Here is a 19,833-nt window from a genome sequence, read left to right as displayed (position 1 = left end):
TACTAGAATTGTTCCGATAAGCATTGTTGTTGAAATTATTATTTTTAATGAAGTTTACATCAACATGTTCTTCTTGGGCAACTAATGAAGCAAACGGAACATTATTAGGATCAACATTAGTCCTATCATTCACAAGCATAGACATAATAACATCAACCTTATCATTCAAGGAAGAGGATTCTTCAACAGAATTTACCTTCTTACCTTGTGGAGCTCTTTCCGTGTGCCATTCAGAGTAATTAACCATCATATTATCAAGGAGCTTTGTTGCTTCACCAAGAGTGATGGACATAAAGGTACCTCCAACAGCTGAATCCAATAAATTCCGCGAAGAAAAATTTAGTCCTGCATAGAAGGTTTGGATGATCATCCAAGTAGTCAGTCCATGGGTTGGGCAATTTTTAACCAGAGATTTCATTCTTTCCCAACCTTGAGCAACATGTTCATTATCCAATTGTTTAAAATTCATTATGCTACTCCTCAAAGATATAATTTTAGCAGGGGGATAATATCTACCAATAAAAGCATCCTTGCATTTAGTCCAGGAATCAATACTATTCTTAGGCAGAGATAGCAACCAATCTTTAGCTCTTCCTCTTAATGAGAAAGGAAACAATTTTAATTTTATAATGTCACCATCTACATCTTTATACTTTTGCATTTCACATAGTTCAACAAAATTATTGAGATGGGCAGCAGCATCATCGGAACTAACACCGAGAAAATTGCTCTCGCATAACAAGATTCAGTAAAGCAGGTTTAATTTCAAAGAATTCCGCTGTAGTAGCAGGTGGAGCAATAGGTGTGCATAGGAAATCGTTATTATTTGTGCTAGTGAAGTCACACAACTTAGTATTTTCAGGGTTGGCCATTTTAGCAATAGTAAATAAAACAAACTAGATAAAGTAAATGCAAGTAAACTAATTTTTTTGTGTTTTTGATATAGCAAACAAGACAAGTAAATAAAGTAAAACTAGCAACTAATTTTTTTGTGTTTTGATATAATGCAGCAAACAAAGTAGTAAATAAAATAAAGCAAGACAAAAACAAAGTAAAGAGATTGAGAAGTGGAGACTCCCTTGCAGGCGTGTCTTGATCTCCCCGGGAACGGCGCCAGAAAAAGAGCTTGATGGCGTGTATTTCACACGTTCGTTGGGCAACCCCAAGAGGAAGGTATGATGCACACAGCAGCAAGTTTTCCCTCAGAAAGAAACCAAGGTTTATCGAACCAGGAGGAGCCAAGAAGCACGTTGAAGGTTGATGGCGGCGGGATGTAGTGCGGCGCAACACCAGGGATTCCGGCGCCAACGTGGAACCTGCACAACACAACCAAAGTACTTTGCCCCAACGAACAGTGAGGTTGTCAATCTCACCGGCTTGCTGTAACAAAGGATTAACCGTATTGTGTGGAAGATGATTGTTTGCAGAGAAAATGAGTAAAACAAGTATTGCAGACAGATTTGTATTTCGAGTATTAAAGAATGGACCGGGGTCCACAGTTCACTAGAGGTGTCTCTCCCATAAGATAAAAGCATGTTGGGTGAACAAATTACAGTCGGGCAATTGACAAATAGAGAGGGCATAACAATGCACATACATGTCATGATAAGTATAGTGAGATTTAATTGGGCATTACGACAAAGTACATAGACCGCCATCCAACCGCATCTATGCCTAAAAAGTCCACCTTCAGAGTTATCGTCCGAACCCCTTCCAGTATTAAGTTGCAAAGCAACAGACAATTGCATTAAGTATGGTGCGTAATGTAATCAACAACTACATCCTCGGACATAGCGCCAATGTTTTATCCCTAGTGGCAACGAGCACAACACAACCTTAGAACTTTCTGTCACTTGTCCAGGTGTCAATGCGGGCATGAACCCACTATCGAGCATAAATACTCCCTCTTGGAGTTAAGAGCAAAAACTTGGCCGAGCCTCTACTAATAACGGAGAGCATGCAAGATCATAAACAACACATATGTAATAACTTGATAATTAACATAACATGGTATTCTCTATCCATCGGATCCCGACAAACACAACATAGAGTATTACGGATAGATGATCTTGATCATGTTAGACAGCTCACAAGATCCAACAATGAAGCACAATGAGGAGAAGACAACCATCTAGCTACCGCTATGGACCCATAGTCCGGGGGTGAACTACTCACTCATCACTCCGGAGGCGACCATGGTGGTGTAGAGTCCTCCGGGAGATGAATCCCCTCTCCGGCAGGGTGCCGGAGGAGATCTCCGAGAATTCCCCGAGATGGGATCGGCGGCGGCGGCGTCTCGGTAAGGTTTTCCGTATCGTGGTTTTTCGCATCGGGGTTTCGCGACGGAGGCTTTAAGTAGGCGGAAGGGCAGAGTCGGGGGCCGACGAGGGCCCACACCACGGGCGGCGCGGGCCCCCTTGGCCGCGCCGCCTTGTGGTTTGGCCACCTCGTGGCCCCACTTCGTATGCTCTTCGGTCTTCCGGAAGGTTCGTGGCAAAATAGGCCCCTGGGTCTTCGTTTCGTCCAATTCCGAGAATATTTCGTTACTAGGATTTCTGAAACCAAAAACAGCAGAAAACAGCAACTGGCACTTCGGCATCTTGTTAATAGGTTAGTTCCAGAAAATGCACGAATATGATATAAAGTGTGCATAAAACATGTAGGTATCATCAATAATATGGCATAGAACATAAGAAATTATCGATACGTCGGAGACGTATCACTTGGTTGTTGGGCAAGTAACTTAGAGCATCTCCAACAGGCGCTGTAAAACGCGCGCGCGGCAAAATACCTGCCAGTTTGGCGCGCGCGAGCGCTCGCGCGAAGCTCCAGCAGACGCGGGAAAAAGGCGCGCGCGTGAATTTTTTGCCGCGCCCGCGCGTTTGCGCCATCCCACGCGGGAAATTTGCCGCGTGCGCTGCCGCGCGCGCTATATAGACGACACGCGCCAACTGCCTTCCGCGTGTCTCTCCGCCTCTTTCCCCACCGCTCTCTGTCTCCGCGCCACGCGCCACCGCTCTACCTCCGCCGCTCGTCCGCCTCCGCCTCCGCCTCCGCGGCGACATGCCTCCGCGGCGCCGCTCCGCCTCCGGCTACCGCGGCGTCCGCGCGCGGCCGAGCGGCCGCTTCGACGCCGGGATTCGCTCCGGCGAGAGCGGATCCGGCTCGGCACCTTCGACACCGCGCATGAGGCGGCGCGAGCCTACGACGCCGTCGCGTGGCGCCTCGGCCGCCCCCGCCGCCGGATGAACTTCGACGACGTACGGACGCGCGAGCAGGCGGAGATGCCGGCGCCGCCGTCGCCGATAGTCACGCGCGAAGAGCAGCGCCGCCATCGGGAGCCGGGAGCAGCGCCTCCTCATCGCCGAGCGCGACGAGGCGTGCGCGTCGAGTGGGCGCGGCGCTTCCGGAGGACGTCGCCGCCACGGAGGCCTTCTACGCGCGGAAGGAGGAGGAGAAGGCGGCGATGAAAGCGGCGAAGAAGGCGAGCCGCGAGAAGCGCCGCGCCGAGTCCGCGGCGAGGAAGAAGGCGAGGGCCGAGCGGCGGCGAAGAGGAAGGAGGAAAAGAAGAAAGGCGCAGGGCCGTCGACCGTCGTCCTCTCGTCCTCCTCCTCCGACTTCCACTGGACGTCGACGTCCACGCCGGTGTCGGAGACGACTGCGAGCAGCTCCGACTACGACTGGGAGTCCGACGAGTAGTCGGACGAGTAGTACTAGTATTTTCTATGTCGCATTTGTATCGTCGCACTTTAATATATTCGTATTTCGTTCAAATTTCATAGTTTGTTTGATGAATTTTAAAAAAAAACGGTCGCGCGCGCTGCAAAATAGCGCCTCGGCGGAGGTGCGTTTTCCGCACACCAACGCGCGCTGCAAAATGCAGCCTCTGCCGGGGGCAAATTCGCTATACCGCGCGCGAACGGTATACAGCGCGCCCAATCGCCGGTATAGCGCGCGAGAATTTGCAGCGCCTGTTGGAGATGCTCTTACTATCATATGGTGACCAGCTGGTCTTAATAAACTCAGTTTTTACCAGTCTTCCAATGTTTATGTTGTCTTTTTTTAGAGCGCAAATATAGGCTTACAAAGTGGAATATGATTTGTAGACCAAAGTATCAGGACTAGGTATTGAGTTACTTGATATTAAGAATAATTGTTTACTCAACAAATGGATGTTTAAGTTACTTAATTAATGAAGAGGGGGTGTAGCAAGAACTGTTACGCAATAAATACCCGTCTCAAAAAAATCTAGCTCAAGTTGAAAGTAAACCGATAGATTCCCCCTTTTGGAAAGGTCTTATGAATGTTAAGATGATTTCTTTGACAGGGGCCATTTTCAAGTGGGGGAGGCAAATTCTGTTCCGTTTTGGGAAGATACTTGGCTCGGTTTATCCCCTCTTGTTCATCAGTACCCATCATTATGTAACATTGCGCAACGGAGGCAGTTTTCCGTGGCAAGTGTTTCGACTTCGTTTCCTATTAGTATGGGATTTGCTCGTCGTTTAATCGGTGATAAATAGGATTCATGAGTACATTTATCGGTATGATTGAAGGATGAGGCTGATTCTTTTGTGAATTTGACTTTTTCAGGTACATTCACAGTTAAATCAATGTACACGGATTTTATTAATGGACACACTCGTTTTCATAGAAAATATCTTTGGAAGCTGAAAGTCCCACTGAAGATAAAAGTTTTTATGTGGTTCCTAAATAAAAAAAGTACTACTTACACGAGATAATTTTTGTGACTCAGAGAGGAGACAGTGAATCATGTTTTTTTTTTATCTCTTGGCCTTTTGCTAAATTAGTCTGGCGTGTTGTTCATGCTACTTTTGATATTTCGCCATCTACAAGTATTACCAATATGTTTGCGAATTGGTTGAATGATATTGACACAAAAACTAAGGATAAAATTTGTATTGGTGTCTCAGCTTTAGTTTGGTCAATTTAGAATTATCGTAACAATATTATTTTTAACATAAAGGACTCTACAAATTTATTATAGGTTATTCACATGACTATACATTGAATCCATCAATGGCGGTTCCTTTCCCCGGAGGATTGGCAGGAATGTATGGTTTATGGATACAAACCGGCTCCTGATGGTTGCTCAGGATATCTTCTACCAGGTTACCTGGGCGGCATACTAGTAGATTACACGATGTTCGGTGATAGAAGAAATTATGTTTGCTTTCGATGGTTGATTTTTGTATCGACTCTCTCTGATCTGTAATGTGTAAACTATGAATATTTTTCTTGGTTTTTAATAAAAAGTTGTGTGCATCGAGATGCGAGGTCGGTACCCCATTTTGAAAAATATATATATGAGTTTGGTATCTATCTGCAAAGTGTATTGCTTATTATTGTGTTGAATCTATGAAACCTAAAGTGATAGTTAGGGAAAACAATGGAAATATGCGATAGTTTGAGGATATTGTGTATTCATGAAGTGGAGAGAGCGGAAAGGTAGCTGTGTTGAGCAAGGAAATGTAACCCCGTCCCTTGTGATTCCAGCAAACCGATCCATCCACCACCGTGTGAGTTGTGCACTTCTTTCCCTTGGACAGCAGCGTCGCAACTTCCGGGAAAATCTTCCACTCCATGGTGTTTGATGAGGAAACACCAACGCATACCAAGCCTATGAGACATCGTGACAAACACAGACCACGTGGGCCCCTCTTCGGCGGAGAGTGTGTGGAACTCAAAGATGCCGCTGGGGATGTTGTCGGCCTCTCCTCCCTTGGACCTGAGATCCATGGACTTTGTTTGGGGGTTGTAGCTAGCACACTGCTTGGTGCCCCGGTTCTCGAGGAAGAAATAACCATCGACGTAGAGAATCGAGGAACCGGAGAAACTGAACCTCCACACGGAACCATCGTCATCATCTTGGAGCAGGGTCGCGGCGAGGTCCGGGTCGGAAGGGTGCCATGCGGTGGTGCAGGCAGGTACGAGGCGCATGTAGGGTCTGAGGAAGAGGGCGAGGAGGGGGGGGGGGGGGGGGGTGGAGAGTGCGGAAGCAGCAACGGAAAGCGGGGGACGAACGGACGGCGCCGACAAAGGCGCGGCAGGTGAAGGCAGCACAGACGAGGCTAGGAATGTTCGGGAGACGGAGGAAGATCTCTCGGAGTAGGTCGCCGTCGAGAGCAGCTATGGTGGTGGGAGCTGGCGGATTAGGGTATTCCGCCGGTGGCGGCCGCAATGGCGAAGGCTGGCGAGCCATGGCTGATTGGTTAGAGAGTTCTAGCGGTGGTCGACGAACTGAAATGGAGACCGGAGCGCCGTCGTGCCCGAATGCATACAACGCTCAAGCAATTTGGTTGGGCCGAAAATGATATGAGGGCCCACGATTATCATTAGAAAATAGCTATCTGCTCAAAAAAGTTAGAGAAATATCTTGCTGATGTTATTAACATTTTCTCCTCAGATTTTCCTTTTCTACCATTACATTTTAATGTATTTTAGGAATTTATTTTGTATTTTTTAGCATTATCAAACTTCATATAGAAACGATATATTGTTTATTCATCACAACTATTTCTTTTTGTGGCAATGCTGTTTTTGTTGAAAGATCAAGCAAATGTCGACTTTCGATATATTAGTATAAGAAAACTCGTACAACAAGTGATATGTTCCACACATAGTTAGGTTCATAAACGAACATAAAATAGAGAGAAAAGAAAAAGAACCATGGCCACAAGCCAACCACCCTCGTGGTGTTAAATCGCCAACCCTTCCAAGGCTGCCATCCCGGCCTCCTCTATCGTTCGGGGCAGCCACCTCTGCTTCCCCTTTGCCCTCGTCGGTGTACCAAAAGCGCGCAACCGCCAAAACACTTGCGGATAGTCATGGACTCAAGGCCGTGTGTTCAAGAAGATAGCGATGTAGATGTCCCCACCACCCAACTCCAAAAGAGTTTGGGTTTTCACCCAAAGATACCATGGCAAATATGGCGATTGATGACTGTTCCACGATGATGCCCCTAAGAATGAATAGCGACGCCATAAGGCATCGTCCTCACCGGCCCCAGCCTGGAGCCACTAGTCGGCGTTAGATCGAAACAGGTCACACAACCGAAGCCTATGAAGCTGCGAATAGACATCTTCACGATACAAGTTCCACCGTGAACCAACAAGCTTCGACACAGACAACATCGGCCATGGCACCTCATGCCAACCCGTGGTACACCAGGTGTGTGCACCCCCACGCCAACGCCGATCCGAGGCCGCCGCCCGACATCCTAGCCCCCCTCCCCCACCCCACACACATCTCATCCCAGGTTACGCACTACCAGTATGGGCATTCCAAATAGTTGTTGCAAGCTGCAGCAACTCCCAAAGCCACATACGAAGGCTCCAAGTCAGTGACACCTTAGGGTTGCCAGCCAGATACCCCCGCACGCGAGGATGGACGGCTCGCCGTCGTCGACTACCTCTAGGCTTTGTCCAACGGTGACGCCTGGCGGCGGCCAGAGTGACAAATGAGGAGGAAGATGATAGGCGTGAAGGTGTTGGGCTTGTCCGTGTCACCCTTAGGTCCGAGAGGGTTTCGGGTAGCCGATTGTTAGTAGACTTGCGCAGTCATGATGCTATTTTCTCATGCTAGTTCATCTTATTTCATGCATTGATGATCTGTCCATAATACTGTAATAACTAAATATGTCAACCACCAGACTATTTCTCTCACCATGCAAAAGGTATCCACCTCATCTACCTTCTAAAATAAGTATTGCAACTTTTTATGTTCTAAAATAAATGTTGCAACTTTTGATTTTTTTTGAGAAAATGTTGCAACTTTTGATGTTTGCTTTGGTTTATCCTCTGAGAAAAATGTCGGTTCCCCCGCCCGGCCCAGCAAAGCCCAAAGTGGAGCCCTCTTCATTCTCCCGTCCTCGCTTTCCGTCCCATTCCACAGCGTCCAGACAATCTCACCGCCGACCTCCTTCCTCCTCCGCTCATCGCCCCCCTTCCTCCTCGGCTCACCGGCGCCACCGCAGAAGCCCGATCTGATCCCGTGAGGTGACATTCCCCTCTCCCGCCTGCTCCGCCCCGCCCCTCCCCAGTCCCCGTTTCTAGATCTGTGCTCCGAGCCGTGGTCGGCCCGCCCCCGTTGCCGCGGCCACACGCATCCGCTCCGCTCCATGATCCCGCCGCGCGCGGGTGCCGGAAATTTAGGATTTCGGCTTCCGCCTTCCGGCCTTACACGATGTTTCTCGGTTTATCCGTGGTTCCACCGCCTTGACAGGGTGGGGTTGCGCCGGTTTCGGCGCGATTGGGGACGGATTTGAGGTTCCCTTCGGGGAGCCTGGTTTTGGGATGATTGGGAGAGCTATTAGCTCCCAGATGGGTCGTGCAGGTTCTCATATAGTGATGCGTTCGTGGCTGGACTGCACTCTTTTGGTTCGATTGGTTTCCTTGATGGCGCAGATGTACTCGATCAGGAAGTTAGAGACTGTGCCTAGCTTCTTCCCTAGCATCTGAATGTTCTAAGTATGTTGATAGAAAGGTGGGAAACTGAAATAGGAGTTCACTGGAAAATTTAGAATGTTCTCAGCCTTGGTCGTAGATCTGTTGATAGGAAAATATAATGATATTTTTGCAGCCTCTTGAACGTTGATGGGATTATGATTGTTTGCCCCTGAAGACCGTTCGTAGAGAATAAATGACATCTTTGTTTGACATTCTGAGGTAATCAACAAGTAACTGCTAGGCAATAAATGTTGGGCTTTGCTACCCGGCGGCGCCGCATATTTGGCTTACCCGTGCGGCGCCCGCTGACACCTTGCTGACCACCCTCCGTTACACTCATTTCCCACCAGGACCTGCGGCTCCAGAGCGTGCAGCAGGAACGCGTGCTAGGCCGTGGCACGGGTATAAAATGGCGCTTCCGACGTAAAGCCAGCCTTTTTCTTTCCACTGGACACCATAATCCTGTCAGGAATCTAGCAGAGAACACAAGACAAAGAAAAATCCAGGAAAGAGAAAAGCATTTCCTTGCGCTGTCTAGGGATGGTCGCCGAGGAAAAAAGTAGCTAGGGAGAAACAGTAGTACTACTAGGAACTAAAACACTTACTAGCTGCCTAGGTCGCTAGGTGTGTTTCCTGAAATAAATCAACAAGATTGCTAGAAAAAAGATACTCCGTACATATGGTTGCGGCCTTTTAACCAAGGTGAAAGTGGCCATGAAAATTGTAACATAGACTTGATTGCCATGTTTTAACCAAGGTGATAGCTACCAGGTTTTCTAACACACTTATCGTATTTTTAAAAATACAATTACCAGGTATTTTATATCCAATCAACAAATTCTACAAAAGAGTTACCAGGTTTTCCGAAAGATTTATCAGAACCTGAAGAGCGATTAACATATTTTGTAACACAGTTACCATATTAATTAGGAATGATTGCCAGAATTTCTGAAAGAAATAAAGATTTTTTTTAAAATAATTGCCAGATTCTTTCTACACACTTTCCAAATTGTTTAATTCTCAACACAATTACCAGATTGGTTGGGAATAATTGCCTGATTTTCTAATATATGAACCGAATTGTTTAAAAACTCTCCAGGGTTTCATTAGCATCCAAATAAATTATATACTACCAGCTACTGCGTTCCTGAAATAGCTACTCCCTCTGTTCTATAGTTTTGTCGCAAATTTATATGTACCTAGACATATTTTATGAATAGATACATCTGAATCTGCGACAAGAATTATGAATATTCTCATGCAACTACAAATTAGTTTACATAAAACTACAACCTGGAATGTACGACTTTTGGTCGCAAACAAGCCAAGAAAATTTGGAACCAACAACGTCTGAATCAGTTTGCTTTATGAAATCACGACTTCAAAAACCACAAAAAAATCAAAAAGAAGTAACCATGTCAAGCAGTAGTACTAGTACTCGTAGGCAAAATAGGCCTGCTACACACCTGCACCCACGTCTCTTGGGCGCACAGGACCAATAGGACCACTTAGCGGCATGAAGGTACCTAGTTGTAGCAAACAGTGTAGACATTTAATAACACGCCTCATGTGTCAGTTACGAACAAATTGGTTTTGGGATGACTCGCCCCGCTACAGTGTACATCCAACGAACCTGGTCCACCGCATGTGGATGGATGGTTCGGTTACGTGCCGCACAGTAAGATGCGGAGTGCGGTGCTTGTGTGTAGATTTTTCCATAAATGTTTTGTCTTAAATTAATTATGCTATTTTGGAAGCAACGTATTAATGGGTTCACAAACCTAACCACTTGACGGGACATTTGGTTGACCTCATTGGAACATAACTCTACCTTCTTAACTTGGTCTTGACTTTGATCAATTTTGTATCCAAGAACAGATACGTGTCTGTTTGTGTTCAGTTTGAATGGTCACATTGTCCTAATGTTGTGTCTTTGTTTACAGTTGTAGAGATATTTGATTAGCCTGATGGCTATGGTTGATGAGCCTCTTTATCCAATTGCTGTGCTGATAGATGAGCTTAAAAATGAAGATATTCAGTTGCGTCTGAACTCTATCAGAAGACTTTCCACAATTGCACGGGCACTTGGGGAAGAAAGAACCAGGAAGGAACTGATACCTTTCCTCAGCGAAAACAATGATGATGAAGATGAGGTGCTTCTTGCAATGGCTGAAGAATTGGGTGTTTTCATTCCTTATGTTGGGGGTGTAGAACATGCCCATGTCTTGCTCCCACCATTGGAGACATTGTCTACAGTGGAGGAGACTTGTGTCCGAGACAAATCAGTCGAGTCATTGTGCCGTATTGGTGCACAGATGAAGGAAAATGACATTGTTGACTTCTTCGTTCCAGTAGTGAAGGTAAGACATCCAATAGTTAGGGAACATTCTTTTGATTTGTTATCAAGTGTGCTTCCTATATAATGTATCTTGTTTTCTGTGGGCACACGTATCTTGTTTTCTGTGGGTACACTTATATTCTGCTTGTATCTTTATTTCTGTCTGTTTAACAAGTCTTTATGCTTTTCAGAGGCTAGCATCTGGTGAGTGGTTTACAGCTCGAGTATCATCCTGTGGTCTTTTCCATATCGCCTACCCAAGTGCCACCGATCCATTGAAAACAGAACTGAGGACCATTTATGGTCAGTTATGTCAAGATGATATGCCTATGGTCAGAAGGGCGGCTGCGTCAAACCTCGGGAAATTTGCTGCTACTGTTGAACAGAGCCATTTGAAGACAGAAATCATGTCGATCTTCGACGATCTGACTCAAGATGGTACTTTCTTATGCATGTTTGATGTACTATTTTATAAAATAGTTATCCATCGACTCGTACAAATAGTTATCTATCTGTTCAAAAGCGAAATAAAATAGTACGTAAATGCTTATTTGCCATAACTGTTGTTTTGTTGACTGAGTGTTTATGTCTCTGATTAAGTGGCCTCTTATTCTGCGATGGAGATGAATTGTCAAACTGTTCTGGATTTCAATTGGTTCTGTGTGACAGACCAATCAAATTAATCAGTCACTTAACAGTTAACACTTTAACAGAAATTTATAGTACTCCCTCTTTTTTGAATTACTTGTCGCAGATTTGTCTAGATACGCATGTGTATCTAGACGTGTTTTAGTGTATAGATACATGCGAATCTAGACAAATCGGTGACATCTAATTCGGGACAGAGGGAGTATTACCAATTGAGATGTATTGCTAACGTTCAGAAAATCCTTTTCCAGTTAAATGATTTTTTCCTATGGAATGAACTAAGTATAATAATGGTTATAATCATATGAATTTTGTGCCACTTCACATGTTGGCTTGGAGCTTGTGTGAGTGGTGTCTTACATCTAATATCAGATAAACCAAGTTTCTTGCTCCTTAGTGCTTACTACTGTAGTTCTGTCTGTTACATGTTGCTTATCTCTATCTTAATTGCAGTTTTAAATTTGGCATACCTTGTAGTTTGCATATTTGTGTGGTACTGTTACCTGTCTCAGTTTTGGTCTTGTGTTTCTTTTCACGAGATTACATGCAATTTTGTGATGATAATCCTTGATGACTGAAAACAAATTTTAAGCTGTTTTATTTAACCTTCTTTGCTGTGAGCATGATATTGCTTTTCCTACTCTTCAATATATCAAAATAAATTCTTGAATTTACTAAAAGATCAATATATGAGTCCTAAAATGGACTCCTGAATTTTTCTTGTCCAAGATCTTGTACAATACATAACCTATTGAGACCTTGCTTACAAACTGTTATTGGCCTTCATTTACAGATCAAGATTCAGTACGTTTATTGGCTGTTGAAGGATGTGCCGCTCTTGGAAAACTGTTGGAACCACAAGATTGTGTAGCACATATCCTTCCAGTCATTGTCAATTTCTCCCAGGTACATCTCTGACATTTCTTTGTAGTCTTTATAGGGTATTGGAATACACTGCTACAGGTTTATTGTTACTCAGGATTGCTTCTTTAATTCAACTATGGTTGTTGCCAAGTGCACTATAACGGTTGTGCTACTACTAACACTCCTTTAACTTACTTGATAGGATAAATCTTGGCGTGTCCGTTATATGGTTGCCAATCAATTGTATGAGCTCTGTGAGGCTGTTGGTCCTGAGCCTACGAGGTTAGTTCTGTCGTTTCCATCTATTCTAAGATACTTAAATTTTCCATATCTGTAAGTTGTACTTGGATATACGTGGCAATTTATGTATATGATAAGAAATAGATTCAAACCCGATTGATCCATGTGCTCTTGTGGTGGGTAATAGAGCGGACTTGGTGCCTGCATATGTTCGTCTCCTTCGTGATAATGAGGCTGAAGTGCGGATAGCAGCTGCCGGGAAAGTCACGAAGTTCTGTAGGATATTAAGTCCACAGCTTGCAATTCAGCACATTCTTCCATGTGTTAAGGTGGGAGGACATGGCAGTTACTGAACATCATTTATATTCTTCTACTATTATTGTCTTCTGGCTCACTCATGCCAATTATATCTGCAGGAATTATCATCGGATTCGTCTCAGCATGTTCGCTCAGCTTTGGCTTCAGTCATTATGGGAATGGCCCCTGTGTTGGGAAAGGTGCGACTCGTGTGAGCAATGATGCACTTTTTTTCCTGAAATGTCTTTCAGTGTTGCAAACATGTTTTTCGGCACATTAACGTGTGTTACATTTGAATGTAAATTTGTGCCCAGTGTTCGTGGCGTTAGCCCCGTGAATATTTATGAAATATATTTTTCATTGTACTCTTCTGATCCACCATTATTTGGTCCATACAATAGTTGGTATTGTTAATTTGTACTGAAACTGTAACGAGGAATAATGCATAAATACTTTCCTATTGGAATTATTCTTTTGGACTTCTCAGCATGTCAACTTGAACAATGTGGAGGGAGGTTTCGATGTTTCGTTGAGAAATTGGAATGTCTTTGAATATGTTGCAGTCAGCATGAAACTATATTTCCCTCGCTTGTACTCTTTTATCCCTAGTTCGGTAGTCACTACAAATCCAATATATTTATTCTGTGTATCTGTTTGATAATGTAATTATTTGTTGCCAATAGCTTCTGCTCTTCATACAATTACTATGCAATTCATCACCCTTGTAAACCTGACCAGCTTCATCTGTTTCTTTCTGCAGGATGCTACCATTGAGCAACTTCTTCCTATTTTTCTTTCTTTGCTGAAGGACGAATTCCCTGATGTGCGGCTCAACATAATCAGCAAGCTTGATCAAGTCAATCAGGTTAGTGCCATCTTTTGTTATTGAGGTGTGCCCTTTCTTAGAGTTCATAGCTGGTTTTTTTGTGATCCTTCTTTAATCTAACCATTTGCTTACCACAAATATGAGGGCCGTATGCAAAAAGTACAGTCTGTTCTGACATCAGATTTGTTTCTTAAATACAGTCTATTCGACCAATTAAGATATCTTTAAGCTATCGCCCCATCACAAACCCCTTCCTTTTGCAATTTACAGTGCCATTTATTGGTATGGACTAAAGTAACACACAACATTGAACGGTTATAAGTGGCATGATAAATATAAGTGCAATGTTCTAAAACATCATGTATTCAGAAATGTTGAATCTTGTGTGTTCCTAAACATCATGCATGGTAAATATAAGAAATGGAGGGGGTAACATCCCCTCCATCAATATTTGCTTCCTCTACTGACTGATGTATGCTGTTTTTTTTTTCCATTGTCCATTTCACGTTTGCTGAGGCTGTTGTGATCTTTCAGGTCATTGGAATTGACTTGCTGTCACAATCTCTATTGCCGGCCATTGTAGAACTTGCAGAGGATAGGCACTGGAGGGTTCGACTTGCAATAATTGAGTACATCCCTCTGTTGGCCAGTCAGTTAGGTGTTGGGTTCTTTGATGACAAGCTCGGGGCTCTTTGCATGCAATGGTTGGAAGATAAGGTATATGCTATTCTGATTACTAAATGACATGTTTCGTTCGAGGTTAATTTTGCTGGAATTAAGCCTAGGCAATGTATGGTATTCAATGAAATTGTCGCCAACAAAGCTGAACCACTAGTGTGGGAAAAGTTGGCAACAGATCGTTTTATGAGTTTGACACATTGGCCATATAGCTAACGAAGTGCGGCAACTATGGCAAAAACTAAACACATGCTGAAACTATGGCGCTTGTAAGGATAGACGTGGCAACAGCCCCCTAGTTTATTTGGAAAACCAAAGAAGTAAACTCTTGGTTATTAAGTCGTCGCCTAGAATTTCTCAATTAGGCGAGTGCCCAGGAAAAAAAAGCGTTGCAGTGCTTGCCTGGGAATCGTCGCGGTTAGCTGGGCCGCTCGACCAGGGGGAAATCGGCGGAATAAGATGAGTTTTTTGCATAAGAATGGGCAGAAATTTCAGATCTGCAGGTAGCAAGTCAACGGGAGAGGGGAAGTAGTGTGGCTGATTTGCTCGTGGACAGAGATGTGGAGCTGGGCAGCTGCTGGAACTCGCAGTGGCTCACCGGCCATGGGGCTGCTGGAGCTCGCCATGGGGCTCCTGCAATGGGTGCTGAAGGAGCAGTAGAGGTGGGGAAAGTCTAGAAAGTAGTGGCGGCGGTAGAAGGGAGAGGCTGAGAGTGTTGGGAGCTGCTAGGTTTTATGTTGTGTTATATCGTCCAGGTTATTGGGCCCATTAGGCTATAGAGTATACATTTTGGGCCAAATTGTCACATATGGTGAAAATTTGATGCCATATCTGTATAATTTCATATTTTTTACCCTATAATATATTATTTATTACTATTTTCGCCCAACGCCCTAATCATCGACACGTCGACTCAAATCCACGAGCTCGACTCGACTCAACGACATGATGACCAAGAGTACACTGATGCTATTTCAACATACCACCTCAAACGTTTTTCTCCAGCAGATAGGAACCTGATAATTAGCAACTTTCAGTTACGTGCTTCTAAGGATAGACGTGGCAACAGCCCACTAGTTTATTTGGTTCTTTCCTTGCATCACATTTGCCCCCTATATTAGGTTGTTTAGGTATTTTCTGTGGTTACGGTTGATACAAAATGAACAAAACGCTGCCACTGCCATGAATGAAGAAATAGTTAACCAAAGTTTGAATTTCAGGTTTTCTCCATCAGGGAAGCTGCTGCGAATAACCTGAAGCGTCTAGCAGAGGAGTTTGGTCCAGAGTGGGCAATGCAACATATAATTCCTCAGGTTCGTTATGTACCGTATAAACACTAGGCATTATTTTTCTTGCATGAGTAAAGCTAGTGCACTGAATTTAAGCAGGTTTCTGGTTTTTCGGTTTCAACAGTTTCGATCATGGCCTAGTGAAAATTAATAATAACCATTTTTGCGTTAATTATGTCATGTTTTGGACACATGCCAGCAATCTGTACTCTGTATAGAGGTGAACAAATATAGTTATTTTTTGAGTAAATTGCACCCAGTCCTTGAATGTGCATGCTTTGGTCAACTAGCTACACTAAATTGTACATCCATGGGTGGTAACTTGTATTAGTAGCTCATTTTAGTCCAAAATTACCAGTGCGGGATAATCTGTCCACTTGGCATATTTATGTGACAAGAAGCCCATATGTCATAAAGAATCCTACAATGAAAATCAGCTGCCTTGGAGATGCCTAGGGTGGCCATGAGGGTGTAGCAGCACCAGGAGGGTGCGCATGACCTTGTTTTCAACAATGGTGATGTAGAGATGGGGTTAGTGAACTATGTATTTGATGCACCAATGAGGTTCTGCCGCTGTCTTCGGCAGCAATAAGTAAATACTAGGTGATATATTAGACTGGTCCTTGAGCTCAGTCAGTTTAAGGAAAAATATAATTTAACCAAAAGGTGTAGCCACCTAGCCGTGTCAATATGCCAAATGAACATGTTGTACCACGGTGGAGTGTTCTGGACTTTTATTAAGCTGTGCTGGTTGATACTAGCAGATGTGGATGTGCAATTCCTGAAGCTATGTTTGTTGATATCTGGAGGAAGTTTACACACAATAGGACTTGCTAAATGTTAATGTTAATTAAGTTTGGTGGCGGAAGGTACATAATGAAACAAGTCTCTGTAGCAAATAGAGCTCTCTGTTCTAACAAACGCTGTGTTGCTTGAAGCCTTGAACCAGTTTGTCCCTGACTACTCCCTCCGCCCCATAATATAAGATGTTATTACATCCAATATACATAACATCTTATATTATTGGACAGAGTGATATAATTTAGTTGAGTGGTAGTATGTCAAATTTTTCTTTCTGTAATGGCATTTAATATCTACTAGCCTTGAATATTTACATGCTCGATTTTGTAGGTATTGGAGAAGATAAACAACCCACATTATCTGTATCGCATGACCATCCTGCAAGCTATCTCATTGCTCGCACCTGTCATGGGTGCAGACATAACATGTCAGAAGCTGCTCCCTGTCGTCATTAATTCGTCAAAGGACAGGTGGGTGACAAAAGATCGATAAAACAATCTTTTTGAAGGCTTCACTCACACATTTCTAAATATCCAGGGTTCCGAACATCAAGTTCAATGTTGCAAAAGTTCTGCAGTCGCTTGTACCGATCCTTGATCAATCTGTGAGTTCCTGATTTCCTTCTGCCTTGGTCCAGTTTTGTAGTATCTTTCAGTTGAGTTATGTGTTATTGGGGAATATCATGAATGCTGACTTTGCAGGTCGTCGATAAAACGGTGAAACCATGCCTCGTCGAGCTGAGCGAGGACCCGGATGTGGACGTAAGATACTATGCCAACCAGGCCCTTCAGGCATGCGACCAAATCATGATGTCAAGCTAAGTAGCTACTGTCAAGTGTTCAGAAGATATTCTTCTCAGTCCAGCTTTGGAATACATGTAATTTACCTTCTAGAGTGGAGAGTTTGTTCGAGCCCCAGAAACTGACCTATGCTTCCATGTTGATAATGGATTTTGTCATTATTGTTGTAATTGAGTAATTTAGCGCATATGTTGTTACTAGTGTGTGTTTATATAGTACTCCTAGTCATTAATGTTGTAGTTGAGTAATGGAGTACTAGTAGTTTGAACATGTTTTCGGTCATTTTGGATGTAATGTGCCTGGTGTGATATTTAGTGGATGCAATCATTACCCGTTGATTTTTGGCTGCCTCATCTAAAGATAATATATTCACAGTTGTAACGTCGCTTATTTTCAGATTCTTGTGTAAAATCATGATCAAATGTCATGTTCATGATAATTAATTACTACTTCCTCTGTCCTGCGGATCCCAAGATTGTCAATTTGACCAATAATGATATAAGATTTACACTACAAAAATTATACCATTAAAAAGTACAACATCTGAACTTTTCAATATGTATGTTTTGTAGTATGTATCTTGTGTTACATTGGTTAAATTGGCGAGGGATATCTGTAAACCTGGATAGAGGTAGTACTCCCTCCGTTTCAGTCCATCCGTTTCAGTTTACTAGTTTTCTTAGTATTCCTAGGTTGCTGATTTGATCTATATAATTTGAATTATATAATGTAAAAATTATATTATTAAAAAAAACATCTAAACTTTCTAATGATATTTTTTTTTATAATATATAACTAATGCTAACTTGATTAAATTTGTGATCTAGGGATACGCGTACGCCTGATAAACTATAAGAGAGGGAGTAGCACACTTTGAAATAGCAATTAATGCACATGTTCACATTTATGTTAACAGAGGAACAACACAGAAAACACAATAATGGAATAGAACGAAAACACATAAATGGAATAGAGCGAAAAAGAACATTGCAAAAAATAAAAGGGTCTACATGCTGAAAGCCCGAAATATATAGATGACCCACTTTTACTGCAGACAAGAGAGAGGTATAAGGCGTGTTTGGTTGCTTGGGACTAATTCGTGCACCACTGTGCTAGTGAGATAGGCTCACCTGCGCGTCGCGAACGGGCAATAGGCCATAAAACGCGTGTCGCGTGTCGTTTGGCAGCCTGGGCTGCCTTTTCTGCACCAGAGAAGGAAGCCAGCCCCTATCTCGTGCAACCCACACCCTGTTTAGTTGTAGATATGAGCGTGTCGTGGTAACCCATTCCCTTAGAGTGGTGAGGTTACCTAATATTGGTATTGCTAACTGAATAACAACACATTTAGCTAGATTCAGTTCATCAAAAGGTGCTGGTAATACATAGCAAACACTTACCCAACTAGGCGATGCATCACGAGCGAAGCAACTATACTTCGTGATGTATCACAGGTTCATCACACGAGGGGTTAGTATATACCAACAAGTTCATCACTACAAGCCGGAGATCAAGTTCAAGCAAGTCCTAGCTAATGGAGGGATACGAGAGCACCTCCCAAAATCAGCAGATCATGATGAAGGAAACAGAAACACTAAGCAGAAAACTGCTTGCGAAGCCAGGTCCTAAACTAGCTCCTCCTCTCCGCTGGCTGCAGCTTACAATACTCGGCATACTCTTCTTTGTTCTCTACAATAAAGTTGATTGCCCTGACCAACAGCTGCGCCCTGCAGACAAACCGGGGCGTGAAGATCATCTTCATCTAAGCATAGTTCGTGATCGGGGTCCCGACGTACTGACGATGCGCCGGGTAGGGCTGAATCCAGTAGGAAGAACTGTTAGTGCAGATGACAATGCCATACTTGTAGATCTATGAAGGAACCCAGTGAGGCTTACTACCTGAATGTACTTATCCGCCGTCTCTTCATCAGCAACATAGAAGCAGCAACGATCTTCGCTCCAGTCTAGAGTGCGATCGGATTTCATCATGAGTATGACGCTCCATTTGGTCCTCCAGTTTTTGATGTGGTTGTAGATCTGAAGAGTGGTCACATGTGGCCATCGAATGCAAGAACATCAACAACTACCTTCTTCATCTGCTCCTCTTTGAATCCCATGTTAAAACAGACGTAGCTATGGACGAGCTGAACCAACCGGTTCAGCACAAACTCTAAAAGCTCAGATTTCCAAACCATGTCAAGTTTGTTTGAAAGCATACAATGATGACCATTGACAGTACGAGCAGAAAGATCAGGGGATCCCAATGGTATGATCGCCTACATGACAAATAGCAGCATATCAATGAACTACCTCTACCACATCCTTAAGCACTAGCACATCAATGAACTACCACTACCACATCGACGTTCTTAAGCATTAGCACATCAATGAACTACCACTACCACTACCACATCCTTAAGCAGTGCCATATCTATGAACAACGAGAAAACAAACAGCGACCTTAAAGTCATAGGAGCCACACGCAGCACCGAGGTCGGGGAAGCAGGGACCCTGACAAAGATGTAGGCAGCACCACCGTCCCAGTGGAAGAATCAGATGCAACGGCGACAACCGTCCCCGTGGTAGAGTC

The 19,833-nt window shown here is 43.7% G+C and overlaps 1 protein-coding gene across 2 annotated transcripts; it reads left to right on the top strand.

Annotated features, from left to right (window-relative positions):
* Positions 1–7,886: 7,886 nt before the first annotated feature.
* LOC124654278 (serine/threonine-protein phosphatase 2A 65 kDa regulatory subunit A beta isoform-like) lies at positions 7,887–17,627 on the top strand. 2 transcript variants are annotated; one of them, XM_047193292.1, is made up of 13 exons: positions 7,887–8,015; positions 10,409–10,825; positions 10,995–11,241; positions 12,245–12,357; positions 12,518–12,597; positions 12,743–12,884; positions 12,972–13,052; positions 13,613–13,717; positions 14,213–14,395; positions 15,577–15,669; positions 16,777–16,916; positions 16,984–17,050; positions 17,160–17,627. In XM_047193292.1, the coding sequence occupies exons 2-13, from the start codon at positions 10,433–10,435 to the stop codon at positions 17,265–17,267; spliced, it is 1,752 nt and encodes a 583-aa protein (XP_047049248.1). In that variant the 5' UTR covers positions 7,887–8,015; positions 10,409–10,432; the 3' UTR covers positions 17,268–17,627. The 2 variants fall into 2 exon arrangements, with proteins under 2 accessions (XP_047049248.1, XP_047049247.1); XM_047193291.1 differs by having other exon boundaries at positions 17,148–17,627.
* The last annotated feature ends 2,206 nt before the right edge of the window (positions 17,628–19,833 follow it).

This window comes from Lolium rigidum, chromosome 5 (assembly GCF_022539505.1).
Source record: "Lolium rigidum isolate FL_2022 chromosome 5, APGP_CSIRO_Lrig_0.1, whole genome shotgun sequence".
Lineage (NCBI taxonomy): Eukaryota > Viridiplantae > Streptophyta > Magnoliopsida > Poales > Poaceae > Lolium > Lolium rigidum.
The sequence above is the reverse complement of the archived record's forward strand: the minus strand, read 5'-3'. Positions and strand labels throughout refer to the sequence as shown.